A 25,074-nucleotide genomic window follows, 5' to 3' on the forward strand; every position below is an offset into this window, starting at 1 on the left:
TTATTAATGGGAAAGATGTTTTATGTGTTTCCCCTCCTAATGAGCCCTTTATATCTCCCTCTCATTTAATACAGGTGCTCATAAATTTCATAGTCCAAATAACCTCTAAACACATCCTTAAATTTTAAGGAAACTTTATTTCAGAGCTGTCATTCTTTGTAGATAAAATTACAGCACAAAGAGCATTTAACAAGAATGTCAGTACTAACTAATAAAGCAATTTGCTCTGTATCATTAAAATTATATTCAAAGAAAAACTTAAAAAACAAAACAGTTAATTCATTTAAAAAGAAGAAACATTGGGGAAATGGAAGTTGGAAAACATTGGCAATCCACTATATATTCTTTTGGGCACCTTTATATGCAAGATTACTATTATTAATAAAATTCCTCTGGAGTATTAACAACTACCTGGGTTTGTAAGAAAAAAAGAAAAATTCAAATAAACATGGTTAACTTTAGAAACAAACTGCAGCGTACACACGTCTATAAAATACCTGAGAGCCAATAGCGGGAAATGTAACACCCTGTTCTTTCAGGTTCTTAATCATTGCTGATATCAGACTGAGCTGTGGATCATTCTTGAATTCATCCGTCCATTCAACCATAAGAGCCTTCAATTTTTCACATACTTTAGGATGACCCTGAAAAATAGAGAAAAAAATTTAACAAAAAAGCACTTTCTGGTTAATGATTTAATACAGTATTTCAGATCTCTCTTTAAATCATAAAGTATCCCTAGCTATAGGTGACACATAAGAAAACACAGATGGTTACTAGAAATAAGCTACTTTTATTTTCATATTATGGAAAAAAAAATAGATGATACCATCACATACGCCACATCAAATCAAAACATTAGATATACAGTTACTTATTTTGGAGGCCAGAAAGATATGACTTTTCAGAGTATTTTACGACTAAGAGTATGTCAGAGTATTTTACTCACTCATATTTTACTGCATATGAAGAAGACAGGAAAATCTATTTTCTTTTTTTCAAACCAATAAAAAAATAAGTTGGAAAAGAGAATAAATAATACAGTTCTTTTATTTCTAATTCCTGATTTTTTATATGCATGACTGTGTTTTCCTCCAATTACTTAATTATCTTGAGGCCCAGTACTGTCCATATTCCTGGAAACTTCATTTCTTCAAAACAGCATCTCCCTCTTAAGTATAAAACCAGTAAGTTCACTATAAAATATATGTAAAATAAAGTGAAGTTCTTTCTCCTGTATGCAACTGCTTGCCTTTCAATGTAGTTGTTTATATTACTAAGTACTGAGTACACATCTTCAATTAAAGAAAATATTATATTAGAATCTCTTCATAAATAGCTGTACATTTTGAATGGACATTCAAGACATCAACAGAATGGTAAAGAATTAGTAAAAAAAAAAAAAAAAAACCTTAAATACAATATAGCTAAATAACTGAATAAAGTAGCACAGGAAAAAATTATCACATACCATAGTGTATTAAAAGAAGTCCAGAATTTTAAATTATCTCACTTCTTTACTGTTTCCTACTAAAATTTGGAAATGCTCATTTTTCCCAAAAAAACATGAAGCATTTCCCCTTTTAACATTAAAAATAATTTTTCTTAATAATTACTCCACCCACCACCAAGAAAGGCCAGAGATAACTACCTTTAGAATGCATGAATTTTTACTGGGAAAACTTAGATATTACTTAGTAATTAAATTTTAAAAATTCCTTGAACTGCTGGATTTGAATGCCTTACATTTTGTTAAGCAGATGACCTCTGTGACTAAAAAAGCACAGTAAGAACTGTGCCCAAAATAAACTGGTACCTTTTAATCAGATAGAAAAATGCACATATTTTTCATCAGAAAAAAGGACTGATGAAGAAAAAAGGTTAAATGTATCCTAATTTGGCTTCACCAAAACCAATGCTCCAAGTTATATAAATACGTAGTCTCCTCAGCAAACCTAACATGGACTTATACATGGGATAGACATAGCCTAGAAAGAGCTAAAAAAACAAAAACAAAAAAACACAGACTAGTCCTTTGTGATTTAAAAATGTGAAGAATTGAACAATAAAATACATGTAAAATACATGAAGAAAGAAGACAGTCTTAATTCATTTCTGGAAATAATGTTCTTTACCTTGTTTAATACGTTGCTTACTTCACTAGCAAAATCTCTCGAACATACTTCTAAGTGAAAAATTTTGCCACAGTTTGATACACATGCTCCTAGAAGCTAAAAGGATAAAATCGGAAGTTAAAAGGGCTTGCTTTTGGCAGACAATCTTGCTGTAGATCTTAAAACGAAATCACTCACAGTGAGAGCCTGCATAGCCACATGAGGATCTTTATGGTTTACCCTCCTCATAATAGACCGAAGACAATCTTTAGGTCTAAAAAACGAAAAGTGTAACAATTAGTTGTATATTCCGCTTCCCCCTCCCACCTTAACTATAAGAGGCAATAAGTTGTGATATAAAATGGGAGAACCTGGTAGAGAATTTTAATTTTTATTAATGACACAATTGAAAAACTGTACACTAAAAAGTTCCTTCAAATTTTTCAACAAAATTAACAGGCTCTATCCTTAGCAATCATAGACTAGGCATTTGGGGCTAATTCTGGTTGGAAGGTTTTGAAAATAAAATGACAGATCAAGAGTTTTACTTCTAGTCATGATAGAATAAGTGGAACTCCTGTTGTAAATAATCAGAAAACTGGAAAAATATATTTAAAATACACTTGAGACGTCAGGCCACAGGTAGCACGGAATGATGATCTGTAAGAAAGAATACAAAATAGATAAACCAGACATTTGCTTCAACTTTCTACACAGCGGCACTGCAGATACTACAACAGGCTTTCTGTCTATAGGCAGTTTCTGGATCTCAGTGCAGAGAAGGTGATCCCAGGAAGACAGCGGTGATCTCACTGAGTTGAGGGGACATTAGGATTTTAGCAGGCTAATTTTTGCACTTTTGAAAAGCATGTTGACAAACACAAAATTATCACTTCAAAGCATGGCAGGGGCCAAATATAAAAAGGATTATCTGAATACTAAAATTGAAATCATTAAAAAATAATGATCCAAAAGTGATTTAGCACTATGAGTAAAACTTTTTAGAAAATAATTCCCAATACTTGCTTTGCCACCAAGGTTTAAATGAAATTTCTCATGTATTGTTCATAAATCACATTAAAAAAAAAAAAAGAATCTAAACTGCAGGGACTTGTGGAAAGGAGGATGGAGAAAGGCACTTTGAAATGGATCTTGTACTTTGTATTTCACTCATTTCTATACTGCTGAAACATTTTGCCACAGCCAATTTTAAAAACCAAAGCAAAGACATGTCTGACACCAAAGTAAAGTTTGCTACGGCAACCATAAAAAGGATAATGCAAAACAGGAAAGTGGACTAGAATGCTTGAATCCTGATAAACACTTCATATATGCTAACAAAGCAATATCTTTTTAGATACATTAAGCTAAAAAAAAATCCATTCAGAGTTGTACATAAAATTGGTGCTATTAAACAACGGAAGTGACCCACAAAACTCTAGTATTAACTACCTCATTCTGTTCCGTGTTTTTTTAAGTCATCTTTTCAGTATTTCCACAAGATTATAAGTAAAATACAGAAGTGAAACTGAAGTATTTGTATACACATACCATTATTAAATCTTACTATGCAACAAAAAATTATGGCTAAAATATTGTTTTCAAAAAGGCATAAGAGTTATAAGCGATTTTATATGTATACTTATAGCTGATTCACGCTTTTGAATACAGCAGAAACACAACACTGTAAAACAATTATCCTCCCATTAAAAAACATCCTATGAAAAACCATAAAAAAGAAAATAAAGTTATAACTGAATTTAAAGTAGGCATCCTCTGGTTATTATCTTCTCGACAATAAATGAACGTGGACTACAAACACAGCATCTGTACAATTTATCACGTATACACGTGCCCCTCTGAGAGTGAAAGGCGGTGCTAACCAGGCATAATGTATGCACAGAGTGAAACCACCCAAGGCAAACTGGATGCGTGGTCACCCGAGCCAAAAATATATTCATCCAAACATTGTCTTTTTATGCATAGATCTCGGACATGTAGCTCATACGAGAGTGAGAAACAAAGGCAGTACTTGCATCAAATTGTGGCTTTTGATGTCTTTTCCTTAAATCCTAGGCCAGATAAGAAAACAGGCCTTTCACAAATGGACAGGGCTGCCTCGGTATGTGTAAGCTCTGATGAACTAAAGCATCAGTTTCTTTATTCACAACATTATTCCAATCCACCTCAACACACTGCACTGTAGGCTTCAGAGAAAAGACAGCTTTAGGAGGGGGTCCCTGTCTATCCTCTCCCCCTACACCACTCTCGTCATTTAGGTTCTATGCCTTCAACATGGCCGATGCTCAAGAAAAAGTCACTGAGCCAAATGGGACAAACACTACTTTTCATTGTTATACAATTAATTAGTATTTTGAATAACTAAATAATCTTCACTATAAAGCTCTATTTGTTACCAACTTCTGCATCTTCCACTGAGTTTGCTTCCCATGTGGAAAATGTACATGCTCTCACAAAATTTATTTCTGAAACTTGCATGGTAAGGGAAAAATGCACAATAAGAAGTGTGGCGAGAAGCACAGGATGTGAAGAAAGAGACTGATGGTACATACAGATGAAGTATTTTATAAAAATGCCTGCTAAGATAAAATCTGCACGTGCCTTTAGAGGGGACTACCACCAGATTCCACCACCAATCAGTTAAATCCTGATGTCTCTCAAAACCCTTCCCCAAACCCCATTTTCATATTTAAACCAATCTGTAAGGCTCATTCACGGAGAAGGCGATGGCACCCCACTTCAGTACTCTTGCCTGGAAAATCCCATGGACATAGGAGCCCGGTAGGCTGCAGTCCATGGGGTCGCTCAGAGTCGGACAGAACTGAGCTACTTCACTTTCACTTTTCACCTTCATGCATTGGAGAAGGAAATGGCAACCCACTCCAATGTTCTTGCCTGGAGAATCCCAGGGACAGGGGAGCCTGGTGGGCTGCCGTCTATGGGGTCGCAAAGAGTCGGACACGACTGAAGCGACTTAGCAGCAGCAGTAAGGCTCATTCACACTTTTCCTTATCTTGGGGTGGAAAAACAAAAAGATAGGAGGGATCAAGGATACAGACGAGAACAAGGAAAGAACTCTCCCTCACCTTTTCCAGCCCCAAATAATGCTCTTAACTTAGATGTGATAAATGGCCACAGCGTAAATCACACCACTGTAAAATGTAAAGGAAGCATATTGTTTCCTGGGTTTCCAAAGTCAGGGTATAAGGCAAACATGGTGGTTAATCAGTTTTCCTTGCTAGGGAGTTCCTACTGGAACTCATACCCTGCCATCTCTCAAGTATGCTCAATACGGGCAACTTCTCCTCAATTACTGAAGCACAACTGCTATGTTGTGCACCCAGCGAAGAACATGGCTAGTATATGTAGGGCCATGTTTAAAATATGAATACCCTGAATAATTACTCTCAGTGTGGGGAGACACTCACACTCTGTAAGAGAAACGGGAACTGAAATTCTGAGACAGCACACAGAGTTCACTCAGTGGACAGCAGACCAAGTTTTCAGGAAAAATAACATGGAGGGGGCTGCAAAAGGACACAGTTAAGTTCGGGAAGCTAAACACGTATATGATGCAACTCACAGGATCAAAGAAAACTAAAACTAATTTTGCATTCCTGCAATTCTCTTTTCAAAGAACAATGAAATTTCAAATCTCTTTGAATAGCCCTGAGTACATTTCCAAAACTGTCACATTATTTATAAATATCTACTTGTAGGTATGTTGTTGTATAGTTATGACAGTTAAACAGCTCAACATTTGTCCCTGGTTACCAATTAGTGAGACTACCTGAAAAGGTCTTTCCATTAATACACAAAGAGAAAGACAAAAACATTCAATGATTTTGCTGGATAAAAGGAGTCAAGGTTTATGAGATCTTACACTTAGTACAACTTTTTAGAAGTCTCTTATTTCAAATATGTCTCATCTCTACATCTCAGATAAAAAGTACTTATGTACCATAAAGATATCAGGTTCAACTGTAATAAGATTTTATATGCTTGGGTAAATTATTACCATTCAAAGAGCAGTGAATTTAAATTCTAATTCTGCATCTATTACTAAACCAAAGACTTCAGATCAATCAACTTTTCAAAATGAGAATACCACCTCTTTATTATTCCCCTCATGGGGCCTGACAGAAGAACAATAGGGCATTTCCCTTAAAGTATTATAAATATAAAAGAAAAACAGTTAAAAAAGAAAGTAACAGTAATAACAATCCATAGTACAACTCACAAATGTGCTTGCATGGTTAACCTCTCATCACCTTTGAGGCAGGACTGAAAAGGTACAGAGCTACTAGCTGTGTGTTTCTAAATAGGGGCAGAAAAATTCTTGTGATGTAAGACTATCTGGCGTATCACATCTCTGGCCCCTGCCTAATCGATGTCAGTAGTAACCTCCTGTCATCGTGAGAACCAAAACCATTCCTAACAGAGCGACACCACTGGGCTGAGAACCACTGCTAGACAAAAGCGGCACTGTGATTCAGGAGAAAGAGACGCAAGGCCCGACAGACCTCATCTGTAGAAGGGGACTTCAACACTTCCAGCTCAGTGTGTTATTACGTTACTCCCAGAACCGTGCCAGGGACTTAGAGACACTCGATGTGAGTTCTAGAAAGCACAAACGTGTCCTATTCTTCTATGAGTTTTACTTTTACAGCTTTAGCTTTCAGAGCTATTTTAGAGTGATTTAAACTTTACATTTTCATTTTATATGCTATAAAAAGTACTTTACTACAAACTATAATTTAAGGATATTGTAGAGTGGGGAGGGAATATATGTATGCATACTTTTACAGGTCTTAGTACCTAGCAGGCATACATTAAAAGAGATGAGAACTCAAATCTTTGCTGATCAAAGTAAAAAAAACTTAATTAACAGATAAGGTAAACCCACCTGGAATACTAGAGGATGACTTTCAAAAGCATAAAGGCATTACATTAACAATAAAAGAAGTTTAATATAAAATACAAAACAAATTTGAACTGAAATGAATAATAACTGTATATTCAATGTCATATTCAAAGTGCATATATGATTTGTAATATACATTACATAAAACACAGTCTACACAGCACAAGGGGAAAAGGGCAAAACACTGAATAGAAATAATCAAATTCTTGATTCTAAGCTTATTAAATAGGTATTTCTTATGAGATGACCAAGAACATGAACACAGTATACAAATTACGTTATTTGGTTAGTGAAAAGAACAAGTTCATGTTCCGGAAGGACTTCAGCAGAAACACTGAGGATTAACGGAAATGCAGATAACACTCACTGAATTCTTAAATTTAGAATGATATCTGAGTTTCCCAGATCATATAACACAGAAGTATATATCAGTCAAACAAAACACAAGGTTATATCATGTATGTGAGAAAGAGGAATCACTAAAAACTTAATAAAATCAGTATGTCTTTATATACATTTGTTGTTGTTTTTCAGTCGCTAGGCTTGCAACCCCATAGGCTGCAGCCCTCCAGACTCCTCTGTCCATGGGATTTCCCAGGCAAGAATACTGGAATGGGTTGCCATTTCCTTCTTCAGCGGATTGTCCTGACCCAGGGATCAAACGTGTGCATCCTGCACTGGCAGGCAGGTTCTTTCCCATCTGAGCCACTTAAGAAGCCCATTTTATATACATTACCATGTGTAAAATAGATAGTCAGTGGGAAGCTGCTGTACAGCACAAGGAGCTCAGCTCAGTGCTCTGTGAAGACCTAGCGGGCTGGGAAGGGGAGAGGAGGGAGGCCTGCGAGGGAGGGATGCACACATACATACACCTGATTCACTTCGTTGTACAGCAGAAACTAACACAACACTGCAGAGCAATTTTAAACTCCAATTGAAAAAAAAACTGCTACGTCTTACTTAGTTCATGATTTTGACTTTTAAATAACCATGCACCATAGGTCTTGAGGACTCAGCACAAAGAAGTGAGAAAAAACATAAAATTGGTAAAAATAACCTGAGTAAAGAAACCTGACTTCCAATTTGCCTCTACAACTTTCAGACAAGTCACATTAAAATCTCAGTGCTGTAGTTTCCTCATGTGTGAAATGATCTCAGGAGTCATGAGGACTCTGTAGATCCTGTTCTACTGAATACATGGTGCTTTAAAAAACCATGTAAAATACAAAAGGAAAATCATTGTCTGGGGCAAGTAAAGATGGAAATATCAGATCTTATCAGGCCCACATCCCACTACCTGGTCAAGGTCCTGGCACCTACAGCTGTTGCCAATTTCTCCTGAATCATCAACATCACTTTCCCCTTACAAATGGTGTACCTCTTCAGGGTACACCATTGTTATAATACAGGCTATTTTGAAAAAAGAAATTTCCCATCAAACCACCAGTTAAAGGCTTCACTTAAATAGCACCAAAAAGGACAAAATGGGCTTCTCTAGTCGGTCAGTGGTAAAGAAACTGCCTGCCAATGCAGGGGACGTAGGTTCAATCCCTGGGTGAGGAGGACCCCCTGAAGCAGAGCATGGCAACCCACTCCAGTATTCTTGCCTGGGAAATCCCATGGACAGAAAAGCTTGGTGGGCTACAGTCCGTGGTGTTGCAAAAGAGTCAGACAAAACCTAGTGACTAAACAACAACAAAAGGATAAAACACCTTATTAAAAAACTTCAACAAAAATGAATGAGATTTGTTAACAGGAAAACTTAAAAACACTATTAAAGGATATAAACAGAAAGATATGCTACATTCTCAGATAGGAAATTTTTAATATCAAAAAACTATTCATTTAAAACTAAGCCCATTAAAAAAAAAATAGTTCTGTTCATAAACTAGCCAGGCCAATCCAAAAGTTTATGTGAGGACAGTAGAGAGGGACAAGAATATTAAGAAACTGTAAAAAAAAAAAAAAAGAAAAAGGAGAAAACCAGCCCTGCCAGTATTAAAATGTATTATAAGGTTTTAATAATTAAAACCACATGGTAGCAGCACATGAATAGATACATACCAATGGGACAAAAGAGAATTAAAAAAAAATCCAAATACATAAAGCAATGTAATATATAAAAGTAGTATTTCAAATTAGAAAGGACAAAGATCATTCAATAAATGGTGCTGAAATTTTGAGGTAGCCAAACAGAAAAGAATAAATTTAGAGCCATACCTCAAACTACATAATAAATTCCAAATAGATCAAAGACTTATATGTGAAAAATGAAATCACAACTATGAGAGACTTTGGAAGACAGTTTGCCAGTTTCTTACAAAAGCTATGTACAGTCCTATCATATAATCCAACAACCATGCTCTTTGGTATTTACCCAGTTTTAAAAAATCTATGTTCATACACACAAACAAAAAAACTGCACATGCTTTTACAGCAGCTGTATTCACAATCACCAAAAACTGGAAGCAATCAAGATATCCTTCAATAGGTGAATGTATAAACAAACTACAATACATTCACATGAGGAAATACTATTCAGAAATAAAAAGAAACGAGCCAGCAAGCCATGAAAAAAATATAGATGATGCTCAAATGCATTTTGCTAAGTAAAGAAGCCAGTCTGAAAAGGCTATACACACTATATGCTCCTAATTGTACATTTTGGAAAAGGGGAAATTACAAAAACAGTTTAAAAAAAAAAAAAAAGGTGGTTGCCAGAGGTTCAGAGAGAAAGGAGAGGGATGAACAGGGGGAACGCAGGACATTTTAAGGTTGGTGAAGCTACTCTGTGTGATTCTGTAACAATGGATGCATGTCTTTATGGACTTGTCAAAACCCATAAAACTGTACAGTATAGAGTGAGCCTTAATATAAACCACAGACATTGGTTAATCCATGGACAGAGGAGCCTGGAGGGCTACCGTCTATGGGGTTGAAAGAGTTAGACGAGACTTAGCGACTAAACCACCATCACTGCCACCACCACACTGATTCATTTCTTATAATATATACCACACTAACGCAAGACGTTAATAATAGGGGAAACTATATATAAGGGGCAGAGGAGGCAATGGCACCCCACTCCGGTACTCTTGCCTGGAAAATCCCATAGATGGAGGAGCCTGGTAGGCTGCAGTCCATGGGGTCGCTAAGAGTCGGACATGACTGAGCGACTTCACTTTCACTTTTCACTTTCATGCGTTGGAGAAGGAAATGGCAACCCACTCGTGTTCTTGCCTGGAGAATCCCAGGGACGGAGGAGCCTGGTGGCTGCCGTCTATGGGGTCACACAGAGTCGGACACGACTGAAGTGACTTAGCATAGCATAGCATAGCATTAGCATATATAAGGGTGGGGGTGGGTTATGGAATTCTTTGTACTATTGGCTCAATTTTTTTGTAAATCTAAAATGCTATTTTAAAAAACAAAGTACATTAATCATAAAACAAAAACTGAAACTGTAAAGAAAACATGAGATAGTTCTACTAAAACCTTAAAGAAGGAAAGTCTGTAACTCAAAATTCTAAAAACCAGAAAACTGGTTAAATTCAGCTATATAAAAATCAAAAACTTCTAAATGGGAAAACAAAGTCAAATTAACAATGGAAAAAATATACACATAATTCATATAACAGATGAGGTATGTATAAAGTCCCTAACACAGATAATAAAGTCAATAAATGAAAGACTTCAAGACCTAAGGCCAGTCAACTGAGGGTATGACTGTCACAAAACAAAACATTGGAAGACATCTGTTTTTTGACCTGAAGCTGCCCTTCTAATCTGAAGACACCTAGGTCAGAGATTACTTTTCCCTTAAAAAACAAACAAACAAAAAAAAAATCAAGACATATTCTATCAACCTCCAGTTAAAGCCCAAAGATAGTCAAAGTCCAGGTCCTGGACAACATAAAGCCAATGAAAAATATTTTTAAAAAACTCTTTCCCAAAGGCTTATATTCATATTTTTCACGAAATATCAACGCCTATCATTTTCTTCTTCTAATTGTATGTGAATAAATAAAAGACTATCTAAATAGATCCCTTAGCCAAGTACAGAGAAAAGTTTATCATGTTTTCCACTCTCAGTCAACTGTATTTTGGTCTAAGCAAAGATGGTTAAGATTTAAATAATAGCACAAATTAATCTGGATGTCAATTACAAAATATTAATTTTTTATTGTGGATAATCAATACTTACTCTCACATTTATTTTTTTACATATGAAATTAAAAACAAATCAATAAAAACTAACAGACAAAAGCTATGTGAAGACACATTAAAGAAAACTGCTACTATTATTCTGAAAGTTCTCTTGATTTTGAACAGAGACTTTTCAGTCTATCATATGACCTCACTGGCTAAGCATTTTTCAGTACTTACTCAGACACTGGAACTGCACACTAAACATCATGTGAATATCTTACAAAGTCAGAAAAAAAAATTTCAGTTTTAAGTCCAGCATATTCAAACACTTTAGGGTGACAGGATATTAAGGAATTAAGTAATTACAAATGTTTATTGCCTATCAATATGGGAAAATTATTTTTGTATTTGTATAAAGGAACAATAGAAAGATACAAAGGAAACAGAAATGGTTACCTACAGAGGATGGGGGAGAGAAACAGGGACAGGAGTTATTTTCTCAATATTTACCTTTTTTAAGTTATTTTAATGTTTCAGCCATGTGAGTAACTATTTTTGAAACAAAAAAGTACATATTTCATATAAGCATAAATATTTCTATAAATCAACAAACAAATACACAGATATGTGTGGTTCAAAGAGGAAGAATTAAGGAGCGTTTTCTGAAAGACTGCTGGAACCATGTTCCTGGGTCACAGTTCTCTGAGTAAATGAAATTTCACAATAATTGGCTCTTCATTTCCCCTTAGAACTTGAGAATATTTTTCCAAATGACCACAATTCTAAAACAGTTTACAAGAAAGAATTTTTTTTCTTTTAAAAAGGGCCGAAGGATTTTAAAATATTATTTTCTTAGGGGATAAACACTTTACTATAAGTTATTTTATTTATATACTAAGTAATTCTACAATATATTGCTGGTAACAAATCATTTTGATTAAAATAAACAAATCTTACAAAACAGAAGTGCTTTTCTTAAAGTTCCCTCCCCCTTCCCTAAATCCATCCTCTTAAATAGATCTGTACATTTTATGAAATCACAGATTAACTCCGTATGACAATGTTTTAAAAAAAAAAAACCTAGACTGTTGCCTAGTACACGAATAACCTTATGAACTTCATACTTCAACCTGCCCTGTCTACACCAGTCTCAGGAAAACGCACGCCCACTTTCCCTTTCACACCAGTGACACGTTTCAACCTTTTCTAAAGCACACCAAGTACTCAGAATGCTTCACCAACAACCTACAATACATATGTTCAATATTCGTATGCTACCATCACCAACCCATACTAAACATATCTAGGTTCCTAGACAATATAAACCCAATCTCCATGAGTTTTCCATATACCTAATTATAAAATGATTAAAAACAATTAAAACTGTAAATGGTTACTAGGTTCAAGGCAAGAGGGGAATGGTAAGTTGTTTGACAAGCAGAGTTCACCTGAGATGATGAAAAGTTCTGGAGATGGACAGCGGAGATGATCTCATAATAATGTGAATGTACTGAATGCCACAAACTTAGATCAAAGAAAATGTTTTCATGTATAATAATACATTTGTCTTTATAACAATGCAGCCATAAAATATTTTTATTGCTTTTTATGGAGAAAGGGACCTAGGTAGACAAAAGTGCTGAGGGCCCATGAAAATCAAAATGTGGCCCTAATGCTTATTTCCTACTATGAAGTCAAGGCACAGCAAGAAGGTGAAAATATAACCAGATATGTATGTAAAACATTATTTGAAAGAGGAATCACACACATAAACAAACTTTGTGGCTTTGCATTTTTTGAACCCTAGTGAGATTACAATGGTATCTCAACTATTATATAGTCTTTTTCAAACAATTCTTTATTAAAAAGAGCTAGAAAGAGATACCACATTTATATAAACATATAACTGCATGAAAATTAATGTAATGAGACTTTAAAGGAACCAGAGAGCAAGAACTTACTATTAAGGAAAAAAAAATAAGTGAAAAGGGAAAAGAAAGAAAGAGAAAAGGAAAAAAATATTAATAAAAAACAAAAAGAACCACCCCTCTATTTAAATTAGCAAAGCTGAGAACATTTCCCGAGTAAATTCACAGATTTGGCACAATGTCAATTAAAATCTCCAAAGGGTAACAAAATATTAAAGAAAAATACTGAGAGAGAGAATGCCCTCTAAAGTAAATACGAAAAAAGTTTAAAATGAGCGTGTATCTAAACCTACTGATACTAGATAACAACAAAATACAAATAAAACACAACTGTTTAAAGCAACAAATTAGTACATTTTAAATACATATCTAGGTTCTTAGACAACATAAACCTGACCTGAGGACAACACGGATGGAACCTTGAGGGCACTGCACTAACTGAAATAAGACAGAAAGACAAACACTGTCCGATCTCACTGGTATGTGAAATCTAATATGATCAAACTCACAGAAACAACAGAGTGGTGGTTGCAGGAGGGTGGAGGGGTGGGCAAGGGGTGGCAAAATGAGTAAAATGAGCCAAAAAGTGCAAACTTTCAGTTACAAGATAAGTAAGTTCTGAGGGTGTAATGCAGAGCGCAGAGAGTATGGTTACAATACTTGGTTGTATGTTTGAAAGTTGCTGAGAGAGTACATCTTTTCACAGTTCTCATCACAAGAAAAAAACAGGAAATAAAATTAACAAATTAGAGTTTCTAATAATAATGTTAGCTGCAGAAAAACAAATTGATCTCTTTAAATCCTCACAACGTATCATATGGGATTTTTAGATGGGTTCAAATTTATTTTTTAACTAGAAAAATATGGAACATTTCTAGTCATGAAAGGGAGTTTGTCTTTTTATTTCAAGCCACTAACCACATTATTATAAAAAGCATCTCCAAAATGAAGAACACTAAACTAAAGATAAAATGAAAACTGATGGGGTGAAGAGAGGAGGGTACTTTCCAACTGCACTGCTAGATAAAAGCTTTATCTCCAAAACACACAGGGATGGAGCTAGGTGGATACCTCATCCTCAACAAACTGTCAGACAATATCACTTTAATCAAAAAGAAGCAGAGGTGCACCCACTTACCCATGCTCCAGATACTATTAAAAACACTTTGCATGTAGTAACTAATCTCACACTCACCATAAACTCTCTATGAAAAAGATACTGTTTTTATTCTCAAGTAGCAAACTAAAGTTACTATATCCACCGGTGACATAGCCAAACAGTCAGAGCAGGGTCCCAGCCCAGGCATCTCATCCCAGAGGCCATGCCCTCAACCACTAGGCTATTTGCTTTCCTCTGCATAACAAGCTACAAATCTACATCTACTGGACATATATAAATTACTATTACACAAGACAAAATTCAAACAAGAATGGTTTTGATAGCGTGCTTTGAGGATTTAGATTTTCAGTCATTGGGGTAAGGAAAGGCTTTATGGAAGAAATAATATCCACAGTGGGTCTGGAGGATATGAGACACCACTGAGAGTGGAGATGAGACTATTCCCCACTGAAAGAACAGAGGGACCAAAAGCAATACAAAAAGCTGAAAAGCACTGGCAACTCAAATATCTGAGTTGAAAAGAATGTGTTGTTGCTGTTTAGTTACTAAGTCATGACCGACTCTTTTGCAACCCCCTGGACTATATAGCCCATGAGGCTCCTCCATCCATGGGATTTCCCAGACAAGAACACTGGAGAGGGTGACCATTTCCTCCTCCAGGGGGATCTTCCCCATTCAGGGATCGAAACTGCATCTCCCGCATTGGCAGGTGGATTCTTTACCACTGAGCCACCAGGGAAGCCCATTGAAAAGAATAGTGAGTACAAAAGAAGTAAATGAAAAATAAATGATTCAGAGGCCTAAGGAGGTTACTAGGCTTAATTCAGTGGAAGGCAGAGGAGTAACATGGTCAGAGTTGTCACATGACAACTGGTTATAAAAACTGGACAGAAAAAGACAGAAGGAAGTGACAGAAGGTTAATTCACTAGTCTAAGCATGGTTAAGGATGGCTCAAGTAAAGTGCAGTCAACAGAAGCAGAGAAAAAGGAATAGATAAGGAACATGCAGCAGCTACTTGAACTTCAATTAAATTAAGGAAGCAACCAGGCCGGAAAGTACAAGACTGAGGATACTAAAATACAAAGACAACAAAGAGGATGGATGAGACCACGCTTGGAGCCATGACTTTGGGAGCCTGCCAGGAGGAGCACATTATAGGCTAAAAAGACCTCAAGTGAAGGGGCAGAAAGGCCTTAAAGACAAACTTTCCTGCCTAATCTGACCAAGTTCAGGAACTTAACTAAGGAGACTCTATGACATCAACATCGTGAGCGAGATCATGGATCAAACTGACAGAATTCAGTAAGAAGCCGACTGCAGGGGCGAACCTGAGGTTTTAAGCAGAAATGAGAATAACCTTGTCATTAACAGAGGTGAGGACAAAGGAGGGAATGGAGGTCTAAAGCAAAAAGGGACATGAGTTCAGGGTTCTAGGTGGTGAGATTGAGGCTTATAACATGGGATATTCTGAAATTATGCTGCATCCATGGGAGTAGTACTTGAGTAAACAGAATCAGAGCTAAAAATATAGAAGTCACATAAAGATACTTGGAAGCTATGAGAGAAAAAAGAAAAAGTGCTGGGTAAAAAAAAAAAGGATCAGAGAAAGTTTAAGGAACTATGTCTATTTAAAAGGGATTGAAGAAGAGCCTGGGAAGGTACCATCAGAGGGTTAATACTACAACCAGGAGAATCCAGCATGATTTAGCAGCACTCTCAAACATTCTTCACAGGAAAGTATATAAATAAGACATCGTTTGTGTGGCACAAAGAGATAAACGTGGCTACTCATAACTGGACGTTATTAGCCCAGGAGTGGAGGAAACCATTACTCTATATACGCCTTGCAAACCACTACTCAGTTAATCCGCTTGCTGCACTGTTTAGAAAGTCCTGTATTACCAAAAAGTCTGTAGGCCAAAAAGTTTACAATTCTATTTCCCTAAACTGTCTCTTTCCGTAGTCAATGATTAGTTGAGTCGAATGTGAAGATGTGACAAAGAAGACAAGAATACAGAAATAACCAAAAAATTTGGTATCTGAGAAATCAGTGATGACTTTAAATATCAGTGGGAAAAGGAACAACCTAAATACCCATCAGCAGATGAGTGTGGATAAAGACTGGTGTGTGTATATAATGGAATATCACTCGGCCCCAAAAAAGAATAAAATAATACCACTTGCAGCAACATGGATGGACCTGGAGATTATCATACTAAGCCAAGTAAGCCAGAAAAAGACAAATACCATATGATACCACTTACATGTGGAATCTAAAATATGAAACAAATGAACCTATATATGAAATAGAATCAGAGACACAGAGAACAGGCTGGTGGTTGCCGAAGCAGAGGGGATGTGAGGGAGGGATGGAGTGGAAGTTTGGGATTAGCAGATGCAAACTATTATACAGAGGATGGCTAAGCAACAAGGTCCTACTGTGCAGCACAGGGAAATATACTCAATATCCTGTGATAAACCACAATGGAAAAGAATATGAAAAATATATATAGGTAAAAGTGAATCACTTGGCTGTAGAGCAGAAATTAACACAACATGTAAGTCAACTATATTTCAATAAAATTTCTTTAAAAAAAATCAGTGGGAAAAACTAGATTTTAGGAGACAAATATGGACAAGGGTGAATAATTAAAATATCAATACTGTTACTGGTCATGCTGTCCCTACTGTTACAAGGAGAACCTAATTCCTCAAATCTTGCTAGTGAAAACATTCTTTTTTCAAACCAAATTGTGATTGTAGTAATAAGCTTTACCTTCTAACTCCAGTTTTATTCCCATTAATAAATAGGACGAAAAAATAAAAATCCTTTGAAACCCTGCAACACTTACCCAGTGCGAGACTGACCGACTTTATCACAAATATCCAAAATGAGGCCCCAATCCTCAGCAGTATTCATCTCACTGGTTGCTTTCTCTGTATATTACAAGAAGAAATTGCAGAAACATTATTTCTAAAAAGTCTTTAAGCGGTAAATGACTACATTCAAATTACCAAACTGTAGTATAACCAAGGACCAACAAATCACAAGAGCTATCAACATCTGGTTAATGAAATATTTAAGTCTATCTTTAAAAAGAGGTGGGTACCTTTGTCACCTATCACAATTATTTTCCCCACTTCATTTGTTTGTTACTTGGTATTTAAAAAAAAGGGGGGCCACTGATTTTTTTTTATAAAAATGTACACACACACAGGTCTATCCCTATCTGCACACAGAAAGACCAAAATAAAGAACTCTTTCATTATCAATAGTTAATAGTTAGCTTCACTAATTATTTACAACTGTGGCTTCCCTGGTGGCTCAGACGGTAAAGCGTCTGTCTACAATGCGGGAGACCCGGGTTGGATCCCTGGGTTGGGAAGATCTCCTGGAAAAGGAAATGGCAATCCACTCCAGTACTATTGCCTGGAAAATCCCATAGACAGAGGATTTGCATAGTTAATTCATAGTTAATTTACATAGTTAATTCTTAGCTTTACTTGCCCTCGAAGGAACATGACAAAGAACATGTCTCTATCAAAATGTTCCAGGGAATTAAATTAACTATCTATTTGTTGAGTTTGGATTCTGAGAAGTAGGGTGGAGGGGGCACTGAACAAAAGAAAACCAAGCTTTAACTGAATATTTTTCCTTAAATCTAAACTTGACAAGTTAAAATAAAAAAAGCCAGAGGTATGGCAGATTAAACCAAATCATTAATTTAGACCCCTTTCTTCATTACAATAAAGGAATTTTAATGAAAACACACAAGGATAAGGAAAACATGAGAAGCAGTAACAGCAACAGTATCTCAAAAGCTACAGAACAACACTGATCCATGGTAAACTACTGAGAAGACCCAAGAAAGGTGAACCATGTATTGTTAGTAAGAAAAAAAGCTTAAGAACTAGTCTGTTGAATCCTCAGGAAATTCAACTATTGCAATTGAGAATGAAGAAAAAGAGCACTTCCAAGTTAGCAAAATGGGTTAATGCTGTTTGAAATGTAGGCAGGCTCTATTTCCTCACTCAAGGGCTCTAGCAATATCACTTCCCTATTCCGAGAAAGTGAGTGATGGTTTACTTTCTGTAGGTAAAGCAAATTTTTTCTAGACAGGGAGACACCAGGTATAGTTGAGACTTAGGCAGCAAAAATAAGGAATTCCCCACCCCCCAGTTTTCCAGTCTGGCATGTAAGCAGCTTGGATGTATTCACTTCATCCTAACAAGTAAAACACTGAACAAAGTGAAAAATCAACGACTCTTCTTAGAGCCCTCAGAAGTGAGGTCACAAGGCAAACTGATGCCCCCAAATTAGACATACAAATAGGCAGATACACAGAACCACAACTTAACAGAGCAGAAGCTCATCAGCACAAACATCACCAGGAACCAGTACCAGGGGAGGAAAATCTACACTGAAATTATCAAACTGCTGGAGGCTAAGTGTGCACAAGTCTGAGTTAAAACGCCAGAAAAGAGGCGGCTTAGAAGACTTCCCATACTTTTGTGAGTTTCAATTCCACCGTTCTTTCAGGTTCTCAAGGTGAACATCACAGAAAATTTCCCCTATTTTTCCAGCAGGGGGAGAGAAACTGACCATTCTGAAATACACCAGAGTATTCTCTTCCTAAAAAATCCTACCCTCAAGAGAAATTATTTTATCAGTCTTAACCAACTAGTGTTTTACCAGAGATTAACCCAACTGTGGGAAGAGAAATCCCAAAGCTAGCTTGTTCCAGCCTTCCACGTGGGAGAAGGGGAATATCCAACCCCAGCCCACTGGAGCCATCCCATTCCACCAATGGGATGAGCAGGGGATGGACACTGAGAAGCATGTGAGAATTCAAACCCCAGGGGCAGAGAGGCTCACTGAGCCCAAATCCCAGGACAGTCGGCACCTGATCATCACACCACTAAAGGTGGGTGTCCCTTCGTCTAGTATATCATATCCAGCTGCTGACAAGTCACACTATAAGGCAAAGAGCACAACTAGAAGGGTATCAGAGTAGCATCAGAACCAAACTCAGACATGAGAAGGATGTTGGAATTATCAGACCAGAATTTTTAAAGAATATGACAGTATGCTAAGAGCTCTAAATGGAAAAAGGAGGTAATATGCAAGAACAGATGGACAATGTAAGCAGAGAGATGGAAATTCTAAAAACGAAATATTAGAGATCAAACAATAATATAATATAAATGAACATCCTTGGATGGGCTTATCATCAGTCTGGACACAGCTGAAGCAAGAATCTCTGAACCTAAGGACATGTCACTAGGAATTTCCAAAACTGAAATGCAAAGAGGAAAAAGTGATGGAGGGAGGGGGCCGGAGCAGGGGGGTGGGGGCACTGAAACAAATTATCCAAGAGCTGTGGGAAACTATAAAAGCTGTGACAAAGGAATCACTGGAATACCAAAGAAGAAAGAGGAAAAGAAAAAGAAGAAATATTTGAACCAAATATGATTCGGAATCTCCCCCAAATTAATGTCAGACACCAAACCACAGATCCAGGAAGCTCCAGGAACACCAAGTACAATAAATGTCAAATAAAGAAACAAACCCTCTACACGTTGGCATATCAAACAGCAGAAAATCAAAAATAAAGCGGAAAAAAAAGAAGCCAACAGATGTAGAGAATGGATTGGTGGACACAACAGAGGAAGGAGAGGGTGGGACAAGTTGGGAGAGCAGCCTTGTCTTTATACACTACCATCTGTAGAGAGACGGCTAGCGGGAAGCTGCTGCGTGACATAGGGAGCTCCACTTGGCGCTCTGTGAGGGTTAGAGGGCTGAGACTGGGGGGTGGGAGGTGGAAGGGAGGCCAAGAGGGAGGGGGTATATGCATACTTTTAGCTAATTCCCACATGTTGCCATTCAGCAGAAACTAAGACAACATTGTAAAGCAATTATTCTCCAATTCAAAGATTTTTTTAATTAGAAAAAAAGAAGCCAGCAGAAGAAAACACCTTACCTATTCAGAAGTAAACAGAATGATTATATCTGACATCTCAGAAACCATGCAAACAAGTAGAAAACGGAATGAAATAGTATTGAGAAAATAACCACCAACCAAGGATTATATATCCTGTGGAATTATCCATAAGGAAAAGACAAAGTCTTTCTCAAATAAAGAAATATCAAGGGTATCTGCTGCCACTAGACTGGCCTTACAAGAAATGTTTCAGAAGTTCTTCAGGGAGAATATAGGAGATATGCATACATGAATGTGTGTGTGCGCAGGCATATGTATAAATGAAATGAAGCACAGCAAGGACACCAGGAACAAAAGAGAGAAATTAGGAATGTGAATATTTTGTTACTAGAAGGTGAGCTGTACTATCACTGAAGTGGCACAATGTTATTTGAAAGTGAACTTGGACTAGTTGTAAATGCATATATATATTGTAAACTCTTAGGCAGTTACAGAAAGTAGAAAAATATATATAATATGCTAAAAAAAGAAAATGGAATCATATAAAATATTCAATTAAAACTCCAAAGGCAGGTCGAAGAGTATCAGAAACAGAAATAAAATACAAGGGTTACAACTAGAAAATTATAACAGGTATGGTAGATGTTTATCCAACAATATCAATAATCACTTTAAATGTTAATGGTCTAAATATAGGCAGAGATTGTCAGAGTGATCAAAAAATAAGATACAATTAAATGTCATTTACAAGCAACCCACTTTAAATATAAAGACACACATATAAAGTAAAAGGATGGAGAAAGAAACAGCATGCTGACACTAATCACAAAGAAGTGGGATTAGTTATATTAATGTCTGATGAAGCCAACTTTGGAACAAGGAAAATCATCACGGACAAAGGCATTACATAATAAAGAGGTCAATTCTCAGAGAAGACAAAAATCCTTAACATACATGTGCCTAACTAGAGAGTGTCAAAGTAACTGACACAAAAAATCATGTGAACTCCAAAGAGAACTAAGTCACTAAGTCATGTCCAACTCTTTTGTGACCCCTGTGGACTTTAAGCCTGCCAGGCTCCTCTATTCATGAGATTTCCCAGGCAAGAACACTGGAGTGGGTTTCCATTTCCTTCTCCAAGGGATCTTCCTGATCAGGGATCAAATCCACGTCTCCTGCATTGGCAAGTGGGGGTCTTTACCACTGAGCCATCAGAGAAGCCCCTTGTTGGTTTACTCTATACCTAAAACAAGGTTACTATAGACTAAGTCTTTCAAGACCTAAAGTTCTTGTCACTATGAAACAGCAACATACCAAGAAAGTCCAGAACACCTGAACTGATACACTATGTCACCATCCGCACCAGTAGAAAAGATCTGTGTCTGGAGTATTTTCTCTTTTGCCTCTTTATTGGAATCCTGAGAAAGTCCACCAGCAAAAAAATGAAGCAAGCAAGATGCAGCTACAAGTAAAAGAATTTCTAGACTCACTAAATTGTTTTAAGTGAGCTTTAACCATGAGGGGATCTGTATTAATTCAAGAAACACCAGAGAGCTAAGAAAATTTTGAGCAAGGAAACAATCTGATCAGAGTTTGACTTCTGGGGGAAAAAACATGAATCTGCTGCCAACATGTAAAAAATAGTTTGGGAGAGGGAAAAGAAGAAACTATAATGAGAAACTTAACATAAATCTGGAGACAAAGTAAATGAGCTACTTTGAAAGCAAATGATGAAATGCTGTTTAATGTGTTCTCACTGGCAGGTGTGCCAAGATGGTAACAGTAAATTGACCTGTTTAAGCTTCCATAACTGTAAATCCCTTAAAAATAACAACTTCTACTTTGGGTAATTCTTTGAACATTCATGTTTTCAGTCTAAATGCTCAATAAATGCTAAACTTGATCATACAACTGCAATATGAATCCATAAGGGTCACAGAAACATAGACCTTTAGTAACATCTATTTCAGTGTTTTTTTCAAATTTTACTTTTCAATGCAGAAACCCTCTACAAGTTAAATCTAATGCTAGCTACCTGGAGTTAGCACACACTTCACAGGTTGAAGGTACAGGACTTCAAGTCTCCCCTCACTTCAGACACAAGAAACAAGCTCTGGGCTTCCCAGGCCACATGCATTCTGACCAACTGGCTACAGATTCAGGGGTTTCCACTATCCCCTTGGGTTCACTGATTCACTATAACCACTTATAGAATGAAGAAAATCACCTATAATTACAGTTTTATTATAAAATATACAAATGTCAACCAGCCAAAGAAGAGATACGCATTGTGCTGGGGCTGGGAGGAACTCAAAAGCAAAGCTTCTGCACCCTCAGGACTCCTCACCCTCCTGGCATGTCACTGTGGATCACCAACCAGGAAGCTCAATGGAGGCGGGGTGTCCACGGTTTTTATTGGGGTTTCATCAAGAAGGAATTGTTGACTGAATGAGGGGCCGCCTCCTGAAACTCCATCTCCAAGCCTCCTACTCCTTTGTGGAGGTCCAGTTGATACCATGTGACTCAAAGCGCCAGCCATCTAATCACCAGATTAGTCTTTTTGGAGCGATCAGCCCCCATACTGAGTGATTTTACTAGTATAAACCAAAGGACTGTCCCAGGAACCCACCATAAATATGAAAGATGCTCCTACCACTTGGGAAATTCCAAGGATTTAAAGGTTCCCTTCCCTGGGTGATCTAGGTTCCATCTCTGGGTTGGGAAGATCCCCTGGAGAAGGGGAAGGCTACCCACTCCAGTATTCTGACCTAGAGAATTCCATGGACTGTACAGTCCGTGGGGTAGCAAAGAGCCAGACAAAACTGAGCGACTTTCACTTTCACTTTCACTTTTCCCTGGTGGCTCAGATAGTAAAGATTCTCTGACTGCAATGCAGGAGACCTGGGTTTGATCCCTGAGTTGGGAAGATCCCTTGGATAAGGAAAATGGCAACCCATTCCAGTATTTTAGCCTGGAAAATCCCATGGACAGAGGAGCCTGGCGGGCTACAGCCCATGGGCTCAAAAAAGAGTCAGACACGACTGAGTGACTAACACTTTCCAGAAAACATGGACAAAGATTAGTCAAATCCTTTATTATTCAACCATTTCTAAGAAAAATTTATCTTAAAAGAAACCCAACGTGTTAAGTAAATCCAAGGGGAACTGCTCTGAGGAGTCCCAGAACCTTGCCCCATTAAACCCCCAAACCATTTGACACCCAAGAAGACTGAGTGAGTCATCCCGAACAAGATCCTCCAGTCTAACATTTACAGTCTGCAGATTCAGCATCCATAGGTCAAAACTGTCAGAAAAAGAAAAATTCCAAACGGTCCCCAAAAGCAAAACTTGAATGTGCTGTGCATGGGTGACTATTTACACAGCACTTGCACTGTATTTACAACTATTGACATAGCATTTACGTATTACTGCTGCTGCTGCTGCTGCTGCTAAGTCACTCCAGTCATGACTCTGTGCGACCCCATAGATGGCAGCCCACCAGGCTCCCCCGTCCCTGGGATTCTCCAGGCAAGAACACGTATTACTAGGCATTACAAATAATCTAGAGATGATTTAAAGCGGTGGTCCCCAACTTCTTTGGCACCAGGGACCAAGTTCAGGAAGGCAGGGGTGGGGTGGGGATGATTTGGGGGTGATTTAAGCACAGTACATTTATTGTGAACTTTATTTCCATTATTAATACCTCAGCTCCATGTCAGATTATCAGGCATTAGATTCCAGAGGCTGGGGACCCCTGACTGAAAGTATATGGGAGTATTCATCTCCTTTGGGAGGAACTCAGAGGGACACGTGCTTCTTCTTCACTCTCTTGAATATCTCGAATCTGAATTTTCCTTCCAGAACCCCTGAGGGGCTTTGGTCAGTGTGGTTCAATAAGACTGATTGAACAAGTCTCTCAAAATAACTGGAAAAGGAGGAAACACTGGCAGGAAAAGGAAAGATCTCATGTTTACAGAAAAGCCCTCCAATGCTTTACTTTTATATACATATTTTTTTTAATGTGTTTTTTTAAGATTGCAGGTTTCTTTTTGTAACCAGATACTTATATCAAGCACTAGTAACTGCCAAAAAATATGCTAATTTTCAGAATTGCCTAAACTTTACAATAAAAATATTTCACTTTTATTGTAGTTTCTCTATGTTTAATTATTAGTGAGTCAAGTGTAATATACTGTTTATATCAACTACTTGTATTTTTCTTCTGTGACATACATATTCATGGCCTTTGCCCATCTCTCTTTTTGTACATCTACGTAAGTGTCCTAGGGCTTCCCTTGTAGCTCAGCTGGTAAAATATCTGCCTGCCATGCAGGAGACCAGGTTTGATTTCAGGTCATGAAGATCTCCTGGAGAAGGAAATGACAACCCACTACAATATTCTTGCCTGGAGAATCCCATGGATAGAGAAGCCTGCAGGCCACAGTCCATAGGGTCACAGGAGTTGGGCACGACTAAGTGACTAAACCTAAGTGTCTTATTAATTTGTAAGTGTTCAGTATTTGTAAAGAATATTTCTAAAAATTTTCTATGGTAAAAACATCTTTTCCAACTTGTAAAAAAAAGTCTATGAGAGGATATGCATACGTTATATGAACACATTATGCCATTTTATGAGGGACTTTGAACATCTGCAGTTCTGTGTCCATGGGAAGTCCTGCAGATATTGAGGGATGACTGTACTTCATCTTAGAAAAGGAAAGCAGGCTATCACTCTGATCTGGCAGCGCACTTAAATAATTAATTCATCGTTCTTACTGACTGGTAGCCAAGCAGATTTTGTAAAAGCTTAGTGCATTTTTTAAAAGAATACACTTAAATCTTGAAATCTATCAGTTTATTTATTAAATAATACAAT

The 25,074-nt window shown here is 37.1% G+C and overlaps 1 protein-coding gene across 7 annotated transcripts in view; it reads right to left on the reverse strand.

Moving 5' to 3' along the window:
- The window catches only part of STAM (signal transducing adaptor molecule), a 73,739-nt gene that overhangs the window by 40,554 nt on the left and 8,111 nt on the right, over positions 1-25,074 (reverse strand). For 5 of the 7 annotated variants that reach the window (XM_086334154.1, XM_086334158.1, XM_086334156.1 and 2 more), the window contains exons 2-5: positions 17,110-17,194; positions 2,313-2,388; positions 2,136-2,231; positions 498-644 (exon numbers count right to left, since the gene is read on the reverse strand). In XM_086334154.1, coding sequence (XP_086190280.1) covers positions 498-644; positions 2,136-2,231; positions 2,313-2,388; positions 17,110-17,194 — 404 coding nt within the window. The remainder of the gene's footprint in view (positions 1-497; positions 645-2,135; positions 2,232-2,312; positions 2,389-17,109; positions 17,195-25,074) is intronic. The other 2 variants (XM_086334159.1, XM_086334160.1) reach the window with 1 other exon arrangement.

Source organism: Bos grunniens, chromosome 13 (assembly GCF_055505025.1).
Source record: "Bos grunniens cultivar Pamir isolate PY7600 chromosome 13, Bosgru_T2T1.0, whole genome shotgun sequence".
NCBI classification, from domain to species: domain Eukaryota; kingdom Metazoa; phylum Chordata; class Mammalia; order Artiodactyla; family Bovidae; genus Bos; species Bos grunniens.